This window comes from Lithobates pipiens, unplaced genomic scaffold, assembly GCF_037356315.1.
Source record: "Lithobates pipiens isolate NorthernLeopardFrog02 unplaced genomic scaffold, aLitPip1_a1.2 Scaffold_22, whole genome shotgun sequence".
NCBI lineage: Eukaryota > Metazoa > Chordata > Amphibia > Anura > Ranidae > Lithobates > Lithobates pipiens.
In genome coordinates this window covers 74877187-74901788 of record NW_027507784.1, presented here as the reverse complement: position 1 = coordinate 74901788, position 24602 = coordinate 74877187, and the positions used below count along the sequence as shown (strand labels likewise).

General features: G+C 39.5%; 1 protein-coding gene across 1 annotated transcript in view; it reads right to left on the bottom strand.

The window, feature by feature from the left end:
• LRP1B (LDL receptor related protein 1B) overlaps positions 1–24602 on the bottom strand; it is a 2110020-nt gene that overhangs the window by 538394 nt on the left and 1547024 nt on the right. The window contains exons 37-41 of the mRNA XM_077447755.1: positions 19517–19646; positions 7583–7709; positions 3473–3624; positions 3042–3166; positions 271–642 (exon numbers count right to left, since the gene is read on the bottom strand). Of these exons, the coding sequence (XP_077303881.1) occupies positions 271–642; positions 3042–3166; positions 3473–3624; positions 7583–7709; positions 19517–19646 (906 nt within the window). The remainder of the gene's footprint in view (positions 1–270; positions 643–3041; positions 3167–3472; positions 3625–7582; positions 7710–19516; positions 19647–24602) is intronic.

The window sequence follows — 24602 nt, the reverse complement described above, 5'->3', positions numbered from 1 at the left end:
GGAGACACAGTAGCGGCTCTTTCGGGCACTTTGCAGGCGCTATTTTTAGCACTGTGGTGCCTACAAAGCACCCCAGTGTGAAAAGGGTCTAACAGTTGTAACATTGTGTTTTGGTAACTCCAAAAAATTGTTAAAAAAAAACAAAAATCTATAAACGTCGCACCTGAGCCATTAATCAACATTTTCTGGACACCCTTAGAAAAACAACAATTGTACTAATACACTGGAAATATGTTTGTTGCAGAGATAGGGACTCAACCAGACACTTACTTTCAACAATGACTTTTCTACTTGTCCAGTCGTCGTTGATCATTTGTATGTTTCCATAATGGGCGTCACTGTAGAAGATACGGTTGGTACCTCTCTCATTAAATTTGTAGTCAAAGGCCAAGGAAATGATATTTTTAAAATACTCTGTATTTTCGTACGGCTGTACAGGTGAATTGAGGTTGTTTTCGTCAGAAAGGTGAATGCTCTTTAAAACCGTTCTCCCCGAGTACAGCAAATAGCCCTCTTGCTTCAGACAAGTAATCCCATTTTTGGCCAGAAATCCATGAGCGCAGGCACACGTCCTTTGCAAATTCCCTCGGTACAAGCAAAGTTGTTGACATCCGCCATTGTTCTTAGCACAGATGTTGGTCCCTGCCAAGAAAGAAAATAAAACAATTTATTCAGGCATTTAGCGGCTGTCGTAGTTCATTGACCAACTTTACAGGGCTCTTTTATTAAGTCTCCAGAGGATTATCCCTTTCAGGGTTTAGGTTTAACTGAATAATATCTCTGAGTGCCAGAAATGTGCTTTTTTATATACAAATTTATAATCCTCTAGGTTTAAAAGTTACTTCAAAATAAGGAATTATGATAAACTATTTTTTATGCACGTTTGTTACAGATGAGATGTGCATGATACCTTCATTTTCAGTCTTCCTCCCTAAAGATAAACAATAGGCAGATATAAAAGACACAAATAAATAGAACTTTTGCATATCCTTTAGCCATTGGGTCCATATATCTACTTTTATGCTTGTTAATTTATTTCTGAATTTTTCTCAATAAAATACTATGGAGAAGAAGACACAAATAAATGCAGATTGGTATTTTTTAATATCTGAATTTGACTTGGTATCAGCCCCTTGTAGCTCCTATAGAGCAGAACTCAGACTGAGGGAGGGAGAAGTGGCCCAAGGAGCATGCTGATAGGGAGAGAGAGCATAGTAACAGAGAGATGAGCCTATCAAGTCTGCTGCTTCACCTTTCCCTTTCCAATCACAGGCTGGGGGTGGGGTCAGGACCTGTAAGTGTTCCTGAACTGCAGTAGAGAAAAAAATCAGGTCTCCTGCCATGCCACACAGTGTTGTGCTGTAAAGCAGGGCTGTGAAAATCTCAGGACTGAAAGGACAGGACTGAGAAGAGTCGGAAATACAAATCCTTTAGAAGATAAAACAGCTCCTGTACACATATTTCCTCTGGTTATTTAGCTATCTGTGGACATGTGGCAGTTGACTAATTAAAGTGACATGTTTTTGCCATCCTTATGACCTGTTCAGGTAAAGATAACATTGTCATATTAAGTTTGGGGTGGCCATTTTGAATACTTTTCTACAGTATCAGAAAAACAAAGAGCCTAGAGGACCTGTTGTATTGTGTATTTAAAGAGGAAGTAAACTCTCCCAATCTGATGCTTCTTTTCATTTAGTCCATTATAATAAGTAATTATCAAACTATAGCCACTGTAATCCAGCCCAAATCGCATATTACTTACTTTTTAAAGAAACTTTAAAAAACTTGTTTCCAGGGGTTAGGCAGCGTCATCTTAAGTATTTTTTTCTGAGTCCACAGTGGAGTGTATTTACGCCCTTAGATTGAGCACTTCCTGTAATGTTAACCAAGCCTCCCTCTCAATCCAATGTTTCTATGGCAACCCTGCTTCCCTGTTCATAGCTGACTTGTTTTATTTCATAGTATTTACTTGTGCTGATTGTCTGTTTGCTTTTGTCAGTCATATCAGCTTCAACTGATAAGACTGCAGTAATACCCAGGTTTACACTGCATGTGATGTCACATGGTCACATGGTGTGTAAGAGGAAGCTCTGAATGATTCTGCAGCCTCCTGTGATATCAGTAGTGTGCCGCAGGAAGTACTGATAACAGATAGACAAGCACATAGAGAGTGTGCCGTAAATAAGGGGAGATCTGGGCATGCTCAGTGATGTCATTCTAAAGAACAAAAACGATTACAACAATACTAAGCAAGTAAGGAGATATCTACAAGCAGTGCTCATTAGAGTTTTTTATGCTGATTTACATGGGGCAAAGTTGTGGGGGAGAGTTTACAACCACTTTAACAGACCAAAAGGGAACAAATAAGAGAAGGTAGAGAAGGTTAGCGTTTACATAAACTTCCAATAACAGATTGTTCATTCAAATGTTTTTTTTTCTGTTCTTACAACTATTAAAAATAAAACATGTGTAAAATATGGTTTACTCATTTAAAGCCTGTGTAGCTAAAATGTAAAACAGGAAAATCAGCACAAGGGACATAACTTACAGTCAGTGGAATGCCTCCCTTGTGCTGATTCATCTTCTTTTAGTTAAAATTCTCCTCACTCCCCCAACTCCTGCTGCTGTAGTATTCCGATGCAGTAGGGGCCATTAGAACTAAGGGCTGTCAAAGAGCGCAGCTAGGTGGAAAGGGCAAGCCTAATCAAGCTCTCTTTATGAGAGCTTGTGGCTGCGTTTTAGTTATATTAACCCTCAAGTGTGGTGAGGGGTAGGGACAGGGGAAGATTTCTACTAAAGAAGAGGAATCAGCATAAGGGACATATCCTACTGACTGCAAGTTATGTCCTTGTGCTAATTTTCCTTATTTTAATTTCAGCTACACTTAGGCTTGAACTACTGCTAGCATGATGTTTTAAAACAACTGAGCACAAGTACACTGACAAGGCCTTGTAGAGTTGTTCAAGAACAGCAAAAAAAAAAATAGAAATCCACACATCTGACAGCAATAGTGGTAGAACAGACAATGCAAAGCACCAGACCTTTCTCTCTGGCTCGGTTAAAGACTTTCACATCCTTTAGATTAATTCCAAGACCTGTCCTCATGGTTACAGCATCCGTAGCGTCGTTCTTGGGGCCCCTTCTGATAGAGCCATTGGAGTGTGCTCTGCCAAAAATGAGAAAAAAATCACAGATCAGCAATCCTGGGATAACTAAACTCAAACATGTCGTTAAAATGCAACAGATAACTGATCTCAAAGACGGTATAGGAAACCTACTTCTGTCCGTGACATTGATATGGTTTGGCTTTGAATATCGAAAGTACCTTTTTATTTTTCATCTTGGGGAAATTGCCGCGCTCCACGAGAGCCTTACTGTGACCTTGCTAAGGAATGGCTAATCCTACAAGGGTGAAGCAGCTGGCACAGAAATCACATTTTCCGACTGAAATACTTATGGAAAAATAAATTACCTGTCAGACCAGTAGATGTAAGCCCCGAAGACGACAACGGAAAACATATCCACATTGCTCCCTGACAGCACAATCTCTCGATTCCGGCCACTCTCAAGGTCGATCCTTTCTATCTTGTCCGTGCGGGCATCGCACCAGTACAATTTGTTTTCCTAAAGATCAATTTCAGAGTTAACTTCAACAATCTCTTTTATTTGCAGGAGTTCTTTATTAAGAGAATAATAGAAAGGTGAAGGGAAGGTGTGTGGTCATAAACATTTTTAAAGAGATACTCCAAACAAACTGAATAACTGCAAAGGTTATGTTAAAAAATGTTGGTGTATTAAACCAGTAATGCTTTTTTACAAAATACATTCCTACTATGCTCCAAGAAGTTAAAAGTTTAAATCAGGTAGAAAGTGATTGGATACATTTTCTACGAAAACGGGAAGAGAGGATCTTTTAATTTTGGCGCACAACTATTAGTGTCTGTTTTTTTGGTGCTAGAAATTTGGCACATCGTATTTTTTCTGCTTAAATTAGCTCAATTTTATTTATTTTCTTTGACAATATAGGGATTGATTTACTAAAACTGGAAAGTGTAAAATTGGGTGCAGCTCTGCATGGTAGCTAATCACATTTTAACTTCAGCTTGTTCAGTTAAAGAAAAACTCCATCTTTCCACACACTTTACATAGCTTGTTTGGGCCAAGCTTTGTCCCTCTCTAACATGTAAGACCGCTGGATGTGCTGTATAAACGGTATGTAGCTGCGGTTACATACAGCATACCACACTGTGTTGCAGGTGCAAGCTGAGGCTTCCCTTATCATACCCAGAACACAGAAGAGTCTACCGCAGTGGCGTCCAGCTGTTTAGAGCAAGTAATGTATTCTATCAATTAATACAAAGCTTCCTCTGATTAGCTGAGTCATAAAGGCAGGCTGATGCTGTCACAACCTCTGACTCAGGTATTCAGAAGAAGCTTTATATTCATTGATATAATACGTTAGTTACTCTAAACGGAATAGCACCGCTGCGGTTGACTATTCTGGGTATGAGACAGGAAGTCTTGGCTCGCACCCAGACAACAGTGTGGTATGCTGTATGTAGCCACAGCTACATACAGTTTATACAGCACATTCAGTGGCCTCACAGGTTAGTGAGGGGCATAGTTTGTTTTGGCCCAAACAAACTATGTAAAGTGTGTGGAAAGTTGGAGTTTTTCTTTAAGCTTTGGAAAAATAAACTGGAAGCTGATTGGTTTCTATGCAGAGCTGCAGCAGATTTTGCACTCTCCAGTTTTAGTAAATAAACCCCATAGTACTTATCTCTGTGAGGGTACTGTTTATGTGAGGTTCAGACGCATGCACACCTGAGCTGAGTGTCTTTTTTTTGTTTGTTTGTACATGCATTTTTGGGATTTTTTTAAAAACATTTCTACTGAAGTCTATTGGGCCAAAATGAGCAACTCTGTCCCTCATGTGCTTCTTCAAACAATGAGCAATACTACTCTCAGGTGTAAATGAGCATTGGTGAATATGATGGAAACCCTAGTGTTGAATGTTGAAAAATTCTTGGTAAATATAACTAATTTGGAATTTTAATTGCTTGGGTGTAAATGGGGTTAGGGTCTAGTTTTGGGGTCCGTTCGGATTAAGGTTAGGCATAGGGGTTAGGTTAAGGTTAGGTTTACAGTATGATGTAAATCTGTATGCTATTTTCAAATTTGAAAGTAAAATGCTAACAATTAGCTGACAATATAAGATGGCCTCAGAGCCTCTTTTATGCCCCTCTCTGAATTAGCTTCACTTTGTTCTTGAGCCTTTTGACTTCATAGCCAAGCTCCACTGAGGCATCACCTTGTCCAAAGAAAGTGTCCTTACTGGCAATTCAGGTAGTTTAATTGGACAATATATACAAATAATAAGTGTGCATCGCCACAGAACAAATGAGTAACAACAATGCGTATAATATGTGTAATTTAACAAAAGTCCAATAGTGATTTTTTTTTTATCATCAGACAATATTATGGCAGTGTCCCTTTAAATAAAAACATCAACCATCTTCCAATGACTCAATCTTGAATAAGCATGGGCAAACACCTGGTGCCTACCACCTCAAATAAAGATGGCCTCTTACCAAATGGAGTGGATCCCTTTAAAATAGATCAAACCAGCATGTTTGAACCAAGCCTCCAGACAAGCAACGATATCCACAGTATGGAGCAGGTGGAGCCTAACCGGTGACATTATCACGTCCAGCAAGTGGTTAGTGGTGAGGGGGTTTGTCTTATGTACTGTTTGTCAATTACCTCTATATATATCTGTAAAATCTTTAATACAGTAGTTTTTAGCAGTTTTACACTATGTGTTGCTGAATCTTAGTAGAGGTTTGGTTCAAACATGCTGGTTTGATCTCTTTTAAAGGGACCCCTCATTTTGGTACGAGGCCATTTTATTTGAGGTGGTGTGCACCAGGTTTTTATCTATCCTTATTCAAGATTGAGTCACATCATCGGTGGATGGTGCGCATCGATACTACCAACCTATTGTCTGATAAGAAAACATTTCAGTATTGGACTTTTATTATATTACACATATTAAATGCATTGTTGTTATTGATTTATTCTGTGATGATGCACACCTATTGTTTGTATATATTGAAAGTTTGAAGTCTGGTTTGTGGATGATTAATGTTCCAGCTCTGAATTCACACTTGTTAGCACTAAGCACTGCATATTTTTTATTTTATTAGTCTCATTGGAAAGAAAGGCAATTGGCAGGACATAGCCATGAAGTCAGGGAAAGTCCAGACCCACTAACAAAGTGAAACTAAATCAAAGTGAAATATTGTTTCTGGGTACAAATGTATTACTAAGCATCTTGTTGCATTTTCTCTTAGACAGGACTTTTGATTTTCACTGTTGTACAGGTTTATTTTACCAGTCAGTTTCAGATAAATTACATTCTAGGAGTGCATCAGTTGAATAACACATTGAATAAAAGCTATTTCAGATGAAATTTTAGACCATACACCTCAATCATCAAAAATAAGAAGCCAACTTTCAGCCCTTGTACACACGGTCGGACATTCCGACAACCAAATCCATCGGATTTTGTCCAAAAACTGTTGCATACACACGGTCGGACAAAGTTGTCGGAAAATCCGATTGTACATAACGTGATGACGTTATTTCGTTAGGACGGGACTACGTTCAGGCTAGTAGCCAATAGCTTTGGTCTAGGAATTTGATCTGAGCATGCGTGGCACTTTGTCCCTCGGAGTAGGCTACACATGATCAGAGTATGTCTGATTGGAGCATTTTGTTGGAAAATTTTACCGGCAAGTTGGAAAAGTTGGTCCATCGGATATTCCGATGGAAACAGTCCGAAGGAGACCACACACAGTCGGAATATCCGACAAAGCGGTCCGATAGGACACATTCCGTCGGAATCTCCGACCGTGTGTACAAGGGCTTAGAATTAGATGCATGTTGTGGCTGATTTACTAAAAGAGATGAGATTCTTCATTCAATAGATTCAAAGAATATTCACTCCAATGTTCCAATCTTATGAAAATTACATTTTATTGAGTAAAGATTTTAAGCTTATAATTTTATATTTATATTTATATTTAGATTTTAAGCTTATACAATTCAGCCCAAATTAGTTATATCACCAGTTTGCCTTTTTGCAACTCTTGTAGCATCCTACATGGCCTGTGATGGGCCAATTCCTAGAAAGCATGGCAGAGTTAGGTCATGCAAGTATGCAAATCTGGAGAAGAAATGAGAGAAAAAAGTATAGCCTTATGCAGGTCATGCATATGGCGGCTATCTTCAACAACTTTTAGTTGAAGAAATTGATTAATCCAAGCAACCTATCTTTAACAGTTGCCACTGAAACTATGATAGAATTATACATGATAATGGTAGGCTGATTTGATTATTATTATCAAAAAATATAAAATTGAAAGATGCAGTGAGGGGTCCAAATTAGAGAATGGGTTTTGTAATGTTCTTGGTAAAGCAACCATATATCACAGAAGGAATGAAGGACATGCTGACATTTTTAAAGGTATGATTGTGAACTGCCTGGAGAAAACGTTATATTAATTAAAAAGAGACAAACCTCATAGTCCACTGAGATTCCATTTGGCCAAGCAATTCCTGTGTTGACAAGTATTGTCCTTTCTGATCCATCCAGTCGGGCTCTACTTATGCATGGGGTTTGCCCCCACTCAGTCCAGAAAAGATAGCTGCAACCAGGAAAATGTGGCAAATGTACTAACGAGTTTTAGGTATCAGAAAACAGTAAGACTTTCGAAAGACCACCATCCCGATCTCCCAACAAACACATGGGCATTCAAACTCATAAACTTATGAGCATACAAATATTACGAGCAACGGCTTTAAATCCCAGCTCTACCCAAAACTTTTATTTATTTATTAATTTTTTATGTTTTTTTACAACATGAAATGTCCAGTGCCTCTTTTCGGGTTTTATTTTCATTTGTGTCCCTCTTTGGAATGCTTTCCCTTTCTAATGAAGAAACAGACAAAAACATGTTTCCTGTAGTTTGATGAAGGGTTAGAACTTGTGGTGATGTTTTTGCTGTTTGTGCCCGCCTTTCCTGGTGACAACTGCCCCTCTATTTTCTTGTCTTGGAGTCAGAGGGACAAAAACTGAGAGAAGATAATAATCACTAATAGGGTCACAAGTAGAAATAATAAACCACAAAAAAAAGTCTAACTCTTGCCTACTGTATGCAAAGAAAAAAGAAGAAAAAAGAAAATTGGAACTGGTTAGGCTTCAGTGCAGACAACAATGAAGGATTGAGTTAAAACGTCCAATTTAGTAGAATTTTGAACAGTGGCTTACATGGACTTAACTGAACAACTGATGGAGTTTGGTTCCCTGCTATAGTTATTTAGACCCTTAGAAGTCAACTGTACTATTTGTTGATGAAAAGACCCCATCTTTCCAAACTATCCTCACATTCCATGCCATATATGCTTTGTAGCATTTAATGAGCAATATCTTGGCAATAGCCCAGCATTAATTTGTAAAGCCAAAAATCTTCTTTTTTTTTTTTTCAGTTGTAGATAGAATAGAGAAGGGCTTTTGTCCCATGAAATATCCCCCCTTAACTTCCTATACATTGTCACCACAAAAAGTAACCCTATTGAAAGTTTTCCCCTCTTTTCCTGTTCTGTTGACATCTCACAATTTTGGATTCTCTATTACTTTTAATCTTAGTGACAATGGTTACTAGGACAAATAGAGTGTGGGTTAATTTACTAAAACAAAAGCGTGCAAAATACAGTGCAGCACTGCATAGAAACCAATCAGATTCCAGGATTTTTTTTTTAACAAACTGAAGTTAGAAGCTGATACACAGCTGCACCAGATTTTGCTTGTTGCAGTTTTAGTAAATCAACCCCTTAGTATATCTCCCCAGCAAGGACACAAACAGAAATAAAAACTCTTTCCTTAACCTCCCTGGCGGTATGATTATTTCAGATTTTAGGTGCTGAAAGCGGTACAATTATTTTGCATGAAAATTTGGCGTTTTATATTGTAGTCTTGTAATTCTTAGGAATAACTCACTTAAATCTATCCAAACCAGAGTCTAGCAGACATCCGGGTATGATAAAGTTTGAAAAATGAAATCCTAAATGATAATATAATAAATAACTATAAATAATTATACCAAATAATATAACAATAATAAAAATTATTCAATAATGTAATCAAATCAAAAACACTGAAATATGCTCAGGTGCAGAATTGTCACTGTCATTACTTTTCAGTATTTGATGACGGATTTCCCCACAAATTGCTATCCCTCAATTCTGAGAGTGATTCAAATTTTTTATCGCTGTTTTCTAGCTGGTCTAAAATCATTATTGATGTAAAGGGACAGTTTTGGTTGCTATGGACAATCTCCAGTTTCCAGGCATAAAGAACAGTTTTTATAATATAAAACTGCATGCAGGACACTGGGCAGACCACTAGGGACAAAGGGGATGTGAAATAATTACATACAGCAATGTAATATGTAATGTGTATGTTTCACTTTTTGAATTTGGTGCCGTTCTCCATCCCCATGCGTCGCAACGCTCGCAGGGGATGGAGATCGGCTCCGTGATGGATCGAGCGGAGCGCGGCTCGCTCGTACAGCAGGGGGACATCGCTGGATCCAGGGGACAAGGTAAGTAAGCGCTTCCTGCATTCAGCGATGCGGTCCCGAGTCTGGCTCGGGGTTACCGCTTTTGGTATAACATCTCCACCCCAAGCCAGACTTGGGAATACCGCCAGGGGGGTTAAATTATTCAGAGCTAAAAATAAAAATGCAGATGCGATCAAATAACACCAAAAGAAATCTCTATTTGAGGGGAAAAAGGAAATCGTAAAAGGAAAAAGCGTCGTACAAGAGCCCAATTATCAGTTAAAGTAACGCAGTGATGCTCTAATCCAGCCCTGGTGAAGAGGGTGAAGCTACAGCACCCAAAACATGCTAGGTTTATAAACAATCTGTTTTTTAAAAAAATTAACTTTTATCTGGAGTTGGCTTTTTAGGTATGGCACTATATCACTACCCAAGGTGATCATGGAAATCCTTTGGTGTGAAGAAGCTGCTAGCTATATATATATATATATATATATATATATATATATATATATATAGCCCTATATATACAATATCTCACATAAGTGAGTACACTCCTCACATTTTTGTAAACATTTTCTTCTATCTTTTCATGTGACAACACTGAAGAAATGAAACTTTGCTACAATGTAAAGTAGTGAGTGTACAGCTTGTATAACAGTGTCAATTTGCTGTCCCCTCAAAATAACTCAACACACAGCCATTAATGTCTAAACCGTTGGCAACAAATGTCAGTACACCCCTAAGTGAAAATGTCCCAATTGGGGAAATAAGTTTCAATATTTTGTGTGGCCACCATTATTTTCCAGCACTGCCTTAAACATCTTGGGTATGGAGTTCACCAGAGCTTCACAAGTTGCCACTGGAACCCTCTTCCACTCCTCCATGACGACATCACAGAGCTGGTGAATGTTAGAGATCCTGCGCCCCTCCACCTTCTGTTTGAGGATTCCCCACAGATGCTCAATAGGGTTTAGGTCTGAAGATATGCTTGGCCAGTCCATCACTTTTACTCTCAGCTTCTTTAGCAAAGCAGTGGTCATCTTGGAGGTGTGTTTGGGGTCGTTCTCATGTTGGAATACTGCCCTGCAGTCCAGTCTCCGATAAGAGGGGATCATGCTCTGCTTTAGTATGTCTATGTCACAGTACATGTTGGCATTCATGGTTCCCTCAATGAACTGTAGCTCCCCAGTGCCGGCAGCACTCATGCAGCCCCAGACCATGACACCCCCACCACCATGCTTGACTCTAGGCAATACACACTTGCCTTTGTACTCCTCACCTGGTTGCCACCACACACACTTGACACCATCTGAACCAAATACGTTTATCTTGGTCTCATCAGACCACAGGACATGGTTCCAGTTATTCATGTCCTTAGTCTGCTTGTCTTTCTTGTGCATCATCTTTAGAAGAGGCTTCCTTCTGGGATGATAGCCATGCAGACCAATTTTATGCAGTGTGTGGAGTATGGTCTGAGCACTGACAGGCTGATCCCCCCACTCCTTCAACCTCTTCAACCTCTGCTGGCAGCACTCATACATCTATTTCCCAAAGACAACCTCTGGATATGACGCTGAGCCTGTGGTCCTCAACTTCTTTGGTCGACCATGGAGAGACCTGTTCTTAGTGGAACCTGTCCTGTTAAACCTCTGTATGGTCTTGGCCACTGTGCTGCAGCTCAGTTTCAGGGTCTTGGCAATGTTCTTATAGCTTAGACCATCTTTATGTAGAGTAACAATTCTTTTTTTTTTTAGGTCCTCAGAGAGTTCTTTGCCACGAGGGGTCATGTTGAACTTCCAGTGACCAGTATGAGAGAGCGATAACACCAAATTTAACACACATGCTCCTGGCTAACTGGGTCCAATTTGGGCATTTTCACTTAGGGGTGTAATTGTTTTTGCCAGCGGTTTAGACATTAATGGCTGTGTGTTGAGTTTTTTTTAGGGGACAGCAAATGTACACTGTTATACAAGCTGTACACTCACTACTTTACAATGTAGCAAAGTGTAATTTCTTCAGTGTTGTCACATGAAAAGATGTGGGGTGTACTCACATTTGTGAGATACTGTATATGTTCTCTATATCTACACTACCGTCATATTTTTGGATGATACCTATAACATAAAATAAAGACAAATAAACTCAGGGTTCTGGCACTTTTAATCCATATCTTCAAGTTAATACATTCTGAGTGACTAACCAGAAGCAAGTACACACTGTAGTATCAAAGAAAAGTCTGAAGCCCTTATCTGAATGCTTGTACCAGGTCAGTAACTCAATATTGAAGCCAGAGACAGCCAGGCAAATGCTTTTTTTTTTTTTTAAAGGAGAAGTCAAGAAAAGCACTATGTGTCTTTCACTTATGACAGGTTTGCAATTAAAGGTCTGACAGATTGGGAAAAACGAATCCCTGTATTTGGTTTCTCACACACTAATGAGCCAGAATATAATGGAAAAAAGAAAAGCAGAAAAAAGAAATTAAATGACAAACGAGACAAGCAGTTGGTTGAGGACTCACTTAGGCTCAGCTTGCACAGAAGACATCATGAAAAATGGCTAGCATGCTCACACCGAATACATAATTAAATATTATATTTGAGGTTAGACAGACTTTTCCAATAAAGCAGAGCAAAACGCAGTGATAATGTTAGAAGTGCAGTAAGCTGTCAAAGCCAATCAGATATCAGTTTATTCACAGCAATGTGACTCTGTTCCTTGGGTAAAACATTTTTAAAACCAGGAACAGCAGAAGAGGAGGCTTTATACACATCTGTCCCACCACCTGTTGTTCCTAACTTTGGTCTCCTGCAGAGTAACAGTCTCTTTATATTCTAAAACTCTTCAGGGTGTGTGGGATGTCTGGTACCCCCTGTGTACTGCAGAGATGTAAATAACAGAAACTGTTCATTTCTGATTCATTTGTTAAGTTATTCATTTTGTTTTAACATATTGTTTATGTTAAAATGTAGACATGTGCACAGCAAAAACATTGTTTTGTTTCTTGACGTTTCCGTTGATTCGTAATGATTCACAATTTCGTAAGACGCGAGGTTTCATAATCGGACACGTTCGTATTTTCATTACAGTTTTAATTCCTTTGATACAAAATGATTCGTAGTTCCATTTGTCTAATTTTCTTTGATTCAAAATTTGTAATTTTGTAAGAAAATAAATTTTGTTTATTCGGTACACTACTTGTAATTTAGTAATTGTTACTTTTGTGAGATTGGGTTTTTCGTTGATTCGTACTTTCGTAGGAAATAAAGAATAATAATCCTATGCTTGCTTTTCTAATAATTCCTGTACTTACTCCAGTTCACTCCCTCGGTCACTCAGTCTCCTCCTCAACTAAATCTAAAAAGATTCGGGAATGCAGTGTGACTCAGACACAAAAGGGATAAGCTGATTGGCTAAAGATTTTAAGTAAGATACATCACTCACTAATACACTGCCCATTCGAAAGAACGATTCGAGAATATGAAATTACGATCATAAGAAAATTACAAAAAATACATATTAACCCCCCTGATGGTATTCCCGAGTCTGGCTCGGGGTGGAATTTTTATACCATAAGCGGTAACCCCGAGCCAGACTCAGGACCGCATCGCTGGATTCAGGAGGATGCTTACTTACCTTCTCCTTCGGATCCATCGATGTCCCCCCGCTGTACGAGCGAGCCGTGTCTCGCTCGATCTATCACGGAGCCGAGCTCCATTCCCTGCGAGCTTTGCGACGCACGGGGACGGAGATCGGCGCCAAATTCAAAAAGTGAAACACTCACTATACATACAGTATAATGTAATCTTACAGATTACATTGCTGTATGTAATAATTTCTCATCCCCTTTGTCCCTAGTGGTCTGCCCAGTGTCCTGCATGCAGTTCTATATAATAAAAACTGTTCTTTATGCCTGGAAACTGGAGATTGTCCATAGCAACTAAAACTGTCCCTTTACATAAAAAATGATTTTAGACCAGCTAGAAAACAGCGAGAATAAATTGTAATCACTCGCAGAATTGAGCGATAGCGATTTGTGGGGAGATCCATATCAAATATTGATAAGTAATGACAGTGACAATTCTGCAACTGAGCAAATTTCAGTGTTTTTGATTTGATTACATTATTGAATAATTTTTATTATTGTTATATTATTATTTGCTACAATTATTTATAATTATTTATTATAATTTATGATTTCATTTTTCAAACTTTATCATACCCGGGATGTCTGCTAGACTCTGGTTTGGACAGATTTAAGTGAGTTATTGCTAAGAATTACAGGACTGCAATATAAAACGCCAAATTTTCATGCAAAATAATTGTACCGCTTTTAGCACCTAAAATCCGAAATAATTGTACCGCCAGGGAGGTTAAGATACACTTAGGCCGCGTACACACGCGGGGACTGTTCGCCCAACTTTGTCCGTCAAACAGTTTCGGCAAACAGTCCGCTCAAAATTAGCATGGACGGACATGGCCACACACGACGAACGAACAGTTTGCTGAAACCGTGCGCGATGACGTGAACGGCACGTACGACGGGACGAAAAATACGACGTCCTATACACTGCATTATAACTTTCGGCGTGTAAATCTTTTCTGAGCATGCGCGGAACTTAGTTTGACGAACAAGCCTACACACGAGGGGACTGTTCGCTGAAACAAAGTTTCAGCGGACAGTTTTTCGGAATTTCCGAAAAACCTTGTTCAGCGGACTGTTCGCTGAAACTGTCCGCTGAAAGCCCACACACGAGCGGACTGTTTGCCGAAACACTGTTCAGCGGACAAAGTTGGGCGAACAGTCCCCGCGTGTGTACGCGGCCTTACACTGTCCATTCAAAAGGATGATATGAAATTACGAACAGACGAAGAAATTAAATTACGAACACACAAATGAAAATGCGAACATACGAAATTATGAACAAAGGACTGAAAATACAAAATGTAAATCATTCGTTATAGATGTCATTTTATTTCTTTTACTGTTTCGGAGTTTCATATTTTCATAAGTTTGTCCATTTGTAAGTTCATATTTTCGCATGTTTGTTATTCTGCTTATTTGTAATTTTGTAATTTTTGTATTTTGGTTCTTTCAGCTATTCGAATGTTCAAATTAACCCGAATGTATGAATACTAACAAATTTGTATGAAAATCTATTAATTACGAACCAAATCACACATGTCTATTAAAATGATTTATTTGCGGAATTTGATTTGTAAATTCAGAATTGTTTCCTTTGGATTTGTTTTGTATATTCATTGTTTCAAATTGATTTGTATTTTCGAAAGTTGTTTCAGAAGACTGTCTATATTTATTTTAACATGTTAATTTGTTATTTCGGGAGATTACTTATACACTCTGTTTGGGGTGGATGGAGGTGGATCCATCAGAATCTCTGAATCATAATATAACAAATGGAACAAAATGAATTTTGGATTCATTCATTACGTTATGATTTGAAGATTTTGATAGCTCCATCGTCATCCAGCCCAAACACAATAAGTAGAAATCATCAACTAATTTCACTTTTATACCTTACTCTAGTTAGCGTAATATGTTTCTTGTTTATTGTTTATTTCATATGTAGTGCATTTTTTTGGTAACGCAAAATAAAAATTAAATGGTTTTGAATCCATTCAGATCATTTGTTATTGTCACTTTGTTATTTTGGATGCTTCAAAAATTAACAAAATGCCCAAACTACTGCATCATGTCCTCTAAATGAAACAAATGAATACAAATTAATTTGGTATTTTCAATATAATTTATTTTGTTGAAATTGGTTACTATTGTGGTTCAGAAATTCAGATACATCCGAATCTCTGGATAAAGAAAATGTGTGAATTTAAATTTGTAACACAATGAATCACACATATCTAGTGTACTGTGGTTCCTCCTTTCCTCTTGTGTCATTATAGAACATTGTAGCAATGTTATGGCCAATGGATAGAACTATAGCAGATGCTGGCTGGGCCAGGCCTCCTACTGGGAGTGCTGAATGTAAAGATTCTTCAGGCACAAAGTCCTTCTTAGGATATAACACATACATGGGAAGGAGCAACGCATGACGTCACCAATGGCCATCTTTACTGGATTATATGTCACCCCCATCAAATCATTCTCTGCAGCTATTACCTTTTGTACCACCACCCCCTTCCTTTAGAATGTAAGCTCTACGAGCAGGGCCCTCCTGTACCTTTTGTATTGTACTGTAACTGTGTTGTCCCCCCTATACATTTTAAAGTGCTGCGTAAAATGTTGGCGCTATACAAATTGTGTATAATAATAATAATGTGTATACACAGAGCGCTCGTTTGTGCACTTGTGACAGCCTGCATGTTCAATCTAGAGACACCACTTTGCACCATCTGGGATCTTTTTTATGAACTTTTTTATGGAAATTTATTTAGACTTTCTCTGATATATTTTATAGAATTGATATGTTTTCAGTATATTACTATTTTCATTTATTAGCCATATTGAACACAATGTAGATCAAAGACTCTGGTGACAGGACAGGCAAGTCTAAAACATATTCTTTTGCAGGTTTTTTTTAAACCTTTTTCAATTCAGTAACAGAGACACTTTAAAGCGGGAGTCCACCGGGACTCCGCGTTTTTTTTTTTTTTTTTTAAAAGCCAGCAGCTACAAATACTGCAGCTGCTGACTTTTAAATAGTGACACTTACCTGTCCAGCGCGCCCGCGATGACGGCACCCGAAGCCGATCGCTCGCTCGGCTGCCGGGTCCCGCCGCCATCTTGGGTATGGGAATCAGGAAATGGAGCCTTTCGGCTTCATTTCCCGGTTCCCTACTGCGCATGCGCGAGCCGCGCGGCGCAATCCGGACGGTCCCCGCTGCCTCTGGGAGCTGTGTGTTTCCCAGCAGGCAGCGGGGCACTTGCTGAAGGGGGCGGGCGCTTGCGGAACGGGGGCGTAACCTACGCCCGTTCCGCAGAGAGCTAGCCCGGAAGTGGGTGCAGTTACCTGGATTATCCAGGTAACTGCACCCCCCTCCCCCCTGAAAGGTGCCGATTGTGGCGCCGGAGGGGGGGGGGATTCCGATGAGCGGAGGTCCATTTTAGGGTGGACCTCCGCTTTAAACGCTTGTCGACCAGCTGCTGCTAGTGTGACCACGTGTCCCGGATTGCCCGAAATTGTCCCTTAATTATGATTTTTGTCCCGTGTCCCGGGCACCTTCATTACGGGACAATACAGTGTCCCGGAATGAAAAAAAAAACAAAAAAACGGTCCGCCTCTGCCACTCTGATATAGTTACATAGTCACTGTCACACTCATCTGCAGAACTGGTTGGTAGGCTAGGGCCGCCCCACGTCTAGCAACCAGTGACGTTGGCTCGGCTGACACGTTGGCAGCGCACCTCTGACTCTGGGATCCACCCACCTCCTCTCTCCTTCTCCTCCTCCAGCTAGCAGCAGAGAGAGAGAGAAGAGAGAGAGACCAGCCAGGCACACCAGAGCGACGAATCACCAGGATCCAGCCTGTGTCCACTGCTGCCCAGTGCACCCGCCACCACCACTGTCGCCCCCGACTAGTCCCGCTGCCCACAGCCGCTACAAGGGAGTGGAGCACATTGCCTGGCCAATTTCTCCAGTCCAGTTCTCCTCCTGAGCCCCCTCCCACCCACGAGGGCTGCAAATTTTGAGCCGTCACTGCGCCAGACAAACTTCCAGGACCAGGTTAGTGTTTGTTCATGTGGCAGCAAATATCATTCATGACAGTGATACAGCAACTTGCTGGCAAATTCTTGTTTAGTCTCTATTCAATTATTAACCACTTAAGCCCCAGCCCATTTTGCTGGACAAAGACCAGAGCACATTTTGCGATTCACCACTGCGTTGCTTTAACTGACAATTGCGCAGTTGTGCGACGTGGCTCCCAGACAAAATTGACATCCATGTTTTCCCACAAATAGAGCTTTCTTTTCGTGGTATTTGATCACCTCTGCGTTTTTGTTTTTTTGCGCTATAAACAAAAATAGAGCGACCATTTTGAAAAAAAACATATTACTGTTTACTATTCGCTATAAGAAATATCCCTCAAAAATATATAAAAAAACATTTTTTTTTCCTCAGTTTAGGCCGAAACGTATTCTTCTACATATTTTTGGTAAAAAAGAATCGCAATAAGCATTTATTGATTGGTTTGCACAAAAGTTATAGCGTCTACAAAGTACGGGATAGTTTTATGGCTTTTTTATTATCTTTTTTTTTTTTTTTTACTAGTAATGGCGGCGATCTGCAATTTTTATCAGGACTGTGACATTATGGCGGACACGTCGGACAATTTTGACACATTTTTTAAAAAATTGGCAAAAAAAAAAACATATTTTTTTGGGGGGGGAGCGGGTGCAGAGGTGTCCCTGAATGGTAGTTTGGAAAAGTGGTCACCCTAGCTGCTGCAGTTACACTGTGGCAGGTTGGCTCAGCTTCGTGAATTGCCATAGCTGTACATTGGTTTCTTTAATAGATAAAGGAAGCGCGCACACACCCGCGGTGCATGTCCAGCGGCCGCAATGTCCGCCAGCCACCGGCCACCCGCGATCGCTCCACAGAGAGCCAGAACGGGGATCTGTCAATGTAAACAAACAGATCCCCGTTCTGACAGGGGAGTAGAGAGAGACTGTCTGTTCCTAGTGATCAGGAACAGCAATCTCTCTCTACTCCAAGTCAGTCCACCCCCCCCCCCCCCACAGTTAGAAACCCCTCCCAAGGGAACATTTAACCCCTTGATTGCCCCCTAGTGTTGACCCCTTCCCTACATCAATCAGTGGCTTTTTTTAGCTCCGATCATTGTAATAATGTTACTGGTCCCAAAAAAGTGTCAAAAGTGTCCGATTCTATCCGCCGCAATTTCGCAGTCCCACTAAAAATTGCTAATCACTGCCATTACTAGTAAAAAAATAAAATAAAATAGTATAAATGCCATAAATATATCCCCTATTTTGTAGACGCTATAACTTTTGTGCAAACCAATCAATATATGCTTATTGCAATTTTTTTTAACCAAAAATATGTAGAAGAATACATATCGGCCTAAACTGATGAATAAATTATTTTTTTTAGATATTTATTGTAAAAAAAAAAAAAGTAAAAAATATTGTTGTTTTTTTTCAAAATTGCGGTTTTAAAAAACACAGAGGTGTTCAAATACCACCAAAAGAAAGCTCTAATTGTGGGAAAATAAGGACATAAAATTTGTTTGTGTACAGCGTTGCATGACCATACAATTGTCAGTTACAGCGGCGCAGTGCCACATTGTAAAAAATGGCCTGGTCATTAAGGGAGTAAATCCTTCCAGGGCTGAAGTGGTTCAAGGAAACCTGTGATAAAAACATGAAGGCACATTTTTTCGAAACCCCCCTTGCCTGGCTTTAATGCTGATCAACTGGCGTGAGTACTTTTAGAGTTATTGACATGGATCGTTGATTCAAACAGGGAGTTCAGAAGGACAGTATTTTCAATATTAAGCTAGGATCAAGAAAACAGGCACAATACCTCAAAGAAGCACGAGGAAAGTTCCAAACTAATCTTGGAAAGTATTTTTTGTTTTTTACGGAAAGAGTAAAAAAAGAATCCCACGGCTTAGTGAATGCAGTGAAGTTTCACTTTGCAAAAAATACCCGATTAGATGCAAGGAAAAAATAAATAAAAATTTGCACATGGTTGCATGAATAAGGTCAGCAGAGCTTCACCTTATTCATTAAGCTGTGGAGAAAATGACTTTGCAAAGTGAGAAGCCTATTTCACTTTTGTAAATTAACCTTACTGACTCAAAGTATTATAGCAGCTGCCACAAATATGGACATTTTTTCCCTGTTGCAATTTTCTAGCATTAGTGGCCTGGTTACCCCTCTGAAAAAGTACTTACCCTTTCTCTGGATGTACAGCGACAGCCCTGGGCTGGTCTATACCTTGAGATATCACCACATATCTGAAGGAACCATTGAGTCTTGCCACTTCAATCAGATTGAAGCCATGGTCCGCCCAATAGATGTTACCTGCAAAAAAATAAAATATATCTTAGAGATATGCTTATCAGATTTAAGTCTAAACAACAGCAAATTTGCAATTAAAGCAAACCTGTTTTTATTTATTTTCCTTTGTTTAAAACGTTTTTATTTGGTATAAAATGGTGGTACAAGTAAATACTGCACATCAAAAATAATGCATTGTAAACAGGTATAAAAAGTAAAAGCCTAATTTTTAATGAAAAAAGGGGCCATAATTTTTAATGCATTTGGCATCATTATTGCTAATCCAGAGGTCATTGAATCTTTGGGGTTGATTTACTAAAGGCAAATAGACTGTGCATTTTGCAGTTGCTCCAGAACTTAGTAAATGAGGTAAGACTTCACTTTGCAAAGAATGCTCTATCACATGCAAGGAAAATTAAAAAAATATGTTTGCTTTCAAATGATTGGATGGTGGAAGTCAGAAGAGCTTCTGCTCATTTATTAAGCTCTGGAGCAACTGCCCATGTAACGTGCAAGTGTACTTTGCAAAGTACACAGTAAATCAAGCCCTTGGTGTCTTCTCTTGGAGGTCTTGTGTATGCCTTCAGATCTGTGCAGTAATCAAGCATGATCCTTTAACTTGCCCCTGTGAAGGTAGTTAGTTAGTTACTACAATGCAGACCAGTCAGTGCAGAGTGACTGGTCTGGAATCCATCCTCCTTGTAGCTTCCCACAGGCAGACAACAGTAGGGGGGGGGGGGGGGGGGCTGTTGCGTCCCACCCATGGCTCTGCTCTCTGCACAGGTTATGTGCACAGCTACTTTTATATAGTAGTATCTGAGTTTCCAAACATACTTGTGCTATTGACCAATTCCCTAAAATGAATGTACCTATACATTTTAGTAATTCTTCTGGGCCAGCAATTTTGTATGGTGTAAAAGTGATCCAAGCAGCTATACAGCCACTGGATCACTTTTACAGGTGGCAGAAAGTGGTACCTACCCCCCCACACTGTCACCCACCGCCTTTCTGGGGGGTTGGGGGTACCACTTTCTGCCACCTGTAAAAGTGATCGAGCAGCTGTATAGCTAGTCTCGAACAGCCGGAGACTGAAATGGGTTGTCAGGTCGGCACATCATATAGATGAAGGAGGAACTTCCATATTCCCTGATCATCTTTATTGTGTATGAAACCAGAAGCTACAAGGCTTTTGTCACCTCCCATTTTAGTTTGTTGTTTACAAGCTAGCGGCTTGTAAAGCATCTGATCAGACCAATCTTGGTTTTATCAGATGCTTTTGAGGGCAGAGGAGAGTTCTGGGGATTAATAGACCCCAGATCTTTCAGTAAAGAGTACCTATCACTGTCCATGGAATTACATAGGATGCTGTTCATCCCCTGTGATAGCAATAAAGTTGATCTAAAAAAAAAAAAAATATATATATATACATAATAAAACGCCCCCATGCAAATGTGAATGCACACGTAGGTGCCACATGCATATGTAAACAGTGATTGCACCACATATGTGAGGTAATGCCGTGAATATTTGAGTGAACCTCAAAGCGAGAGCAATAATTCTACCACAAGACCTCCTGTTGCAATCTAAACTGGTAACCTGTAAGCCCTTGTACACACGGTCGGAAGATTTTGACGGAATGTGTATTCCGACTGTGATATTCCGACTGTGTGTGGTCTACATCGGACTGTTTCCATCGGAGTATCAAGTTTTCCAATTATCTGACAAAATGCTCCGATCGGACATACTCCGATCATGTGTAGAGAATTCCGATCAGACAAAGTGTCACGCATGCTCAGATCAAATTCCTACGCCAAAGCTATTGGCTACTAGCGTGAACGTAGTCCCGTCGTAACGAAATAACGTCATCACGTCGGATTTTCAGACAACTTTGTCCGACCGTGTGTATGCAACAGTTTCGGACAAAATCCGTTGGACAAAATCCGACGGATTTGGTTGTCGGAATCTCCGACCGTGTGTACAAGGGCTTAAGGCTTTCTAAAGCATTTTATATGGAGGTTTTTAGGTACCATAGTTTGTCGCCATTCCATGTCGCTCACAATTTTATAGTGTGACATGTTTGTTATCTATTTACTCTGTGTAACATCATCTTTTACAATTGGATAATATATTGTATATGTGTTTATTAGAATTCTTTAAAGTGTATTTTTTCCTAAAAAAAGGGGTATTTAATAAACCAAATATCACGTGGATAGAAGAAAAGGGGGAGGAGGGGAAAAGATGTAACCTCAAACCACCCTTTTTCCCCTTCCCTTTATGGTGGTTTGGGGTTACATCTTTTTCCCATTTTTCCCTCCTCCCCCTTTTCTTCTGTACATTTTTTTGGGTTGGTGCCACAACATGGATGCTTCACAGCATAATGACCACACACATATATTTGCAAAGATCATATGACACGAAAATTGCAACAACCATTATGTTTTCTCCAGGGCTTTTGCTTGCAGAAAATATATAATATTTGGGGATTCTAAGTAATTATCTAGTATAAAAAAATAAAAAATACAGATTTTTACATGTAAATGAGAAGTACCAGAATTGGCTAGGCCAGTAAGTGGTTAAGGAATATATTAAAAGGAAAATTATCCATGCCTGGATTTCATCTTTAACGTGACATTAAACCCATCAATGTAATTGTTTCCCAAAACAGTTGCATTCAAGGGATGACATGAATGATAACTGTTATAGTTGCTTGTGCTTTCAACAGATCAAACAGAGGCTAAGATGGCAGCTTCCTTGGCTGAAAAGCATAGGAGGATTTAGTTCTGATTTAAGGCTGGTGGGTCACTACACCTGATAAATAAGGAACCCTGTATGGAAAGTACAACTGTTACTGATTAAAATTTTCATATTCGATTAAGCAATTTTTTAAAAAATCGATTAATTGACTAATTTCGATTAATTATAATGCACATACAGATCCTAATACTTTTAGCTGATCTCCTTGCATTGCAACTCTGCATTAGTCAGTGGTAAATCTGGTATACAGTTCACACAAATAAGTTTTAAATTAAAACTGACGTAAGTATTTTTTTTCCCCACAGTAGTGTGACAATCCCTCCACCTCCGGTCTAACTAATCACTCTCACCTTATGGCATAGACCCCTGTGCAAACAGATGGTCATGCAAGTGGGTATCAAAAGGGTTAAAATGGACCATAAACTTCTCTCGCGTCTCTTTAGATCTCAGCAAATACGCCAGGTCATAGGTAGAAAAGATCTAAGTGCTCACCGCTTAAGTATAAGATTTTGTTTTTGTGTTCAAACACAAACTACTCACATAAAGATGATAAAAACACAGCATGTAAAGCTGACAATCGTGTTAGTTCCCTAGGGCAGCAGCAGATGACGTCATGCATAGCTCCTCCCCCGTACGTACTTCAACGTCACCGGACTCCTCCCTCCTTCCCTTCGTTAGCAGATGGAGGCACTTGGAGAAGGGGGGAGGAGACCAGTGACATTGATCTCTGTGACATCACCGGATCTCCGACTGAACTTCGTGAAGACCTGGAAGCTGGCAGGGAGGTGAGTACTGACCACAAGAATGTTGATCGATCAAAAGAAATTAATTGATTAATTGAGGAATTAATCTTTAATTTCCACAGCCCTAATGGAAAGCTCTCAAGGAAAGAAGGTTTTTGGCTAATTTCAACGTGTTAGCTCCTGCGTCATCCAAAATATCAACTTAAGTCTATGAGTATCTATGGCCCCAACCCCCTACTCTTCCCCTTTAGAAACTAGTTTTATCTTATCACTTCTGTTCATACATAAGGACTTGAGGATTCAAACAGTTCTCTGCTGCAAAAGTTAATGAGGTGTGGGCTGAATATCTAATTTCCAATTCTTTCTCTGAGTAAGTGTAAAGAGTTGAACTCTTTGCTGGAGAAACTCTATAAAATCACAATACAATTAAATAAAGTTGTCAAAAAGATGAAATCCTCAAATACTTATCACCATGCAAGCCATCCAAAATGCAAAGAGATTATATATGTATAACAGGATAATGTTTTCATATATTAGTTCAATGTTTCATTACCCGTAGTACCCACACCGCAGGGTGAGAAATTCAAAAATAGAGAATAAAGAATAGACAGAGGTAAACTGTTGCTTGACTGAAGGTCTCAGCAGAGTTCTTTTGCTTCTGCCTGGAGATTGAAGGTTTCTACCACATTCCGAGACATCATAACTTCAGGCATATAGCATCTAAGATGTATTTCTGCCTGAATTGCTCTCGGAAGGATAATACTAGGTTATTACTATTTAATCATCCTCACCATTAAAACACATATCCAGAGGCCTTAAAATGTCAGGGAGAGCCTCCAAAATTCAGAAACGGCTTCTGTGCTTTAATGCACCATTGTGTAATTACTAGTTATATAAGAAACCCCTTTGAAAGATTTAAAAGTATACATTACTCTAGCTCAAAACTTTACTGTGGAAGCACAGTACAAAAGAAAAGGGCCTATCTGGCTCAGGCTCCAAAATGTAAACTTGTCACCAGTGGAGTACATCAGATCACTTCACTGTGTAAGAGCCTGGTGTCCCCACATCTTAAAATATATTTCTAGAAAAAAAACATGTTTTGCATAGTGTATGGAATTATTAAATCCGTTCAGTTTTTTTGTTTGTTTTGTTTTTTGGTTTATGTCCCCCATTGGTATTTTTTTTCCTCTTCACTTCCTAACCTGCAGACAAAATCAATAATAGATTGCAAATTTCACCAAAGTAATCATGTCTTAAGCCCCATACACACTATCAGAGTTTCTGCTGATTTTTGTCTTCAGATTTACCAAAACCATGTAGAGCAGGGATGCCCAAACTTTTGAAGAGCGAGGGCCACTTGAGCGACTTGGTAACTGGTCACGGGCCACAGTGAGCGGAGCGGGTGGATGGCATGTCCGTGTCCGTTGTGCATTTGAAGAGCGGATACGGACGCAGCCCACAATATTTTTTAGCGGATCGTATT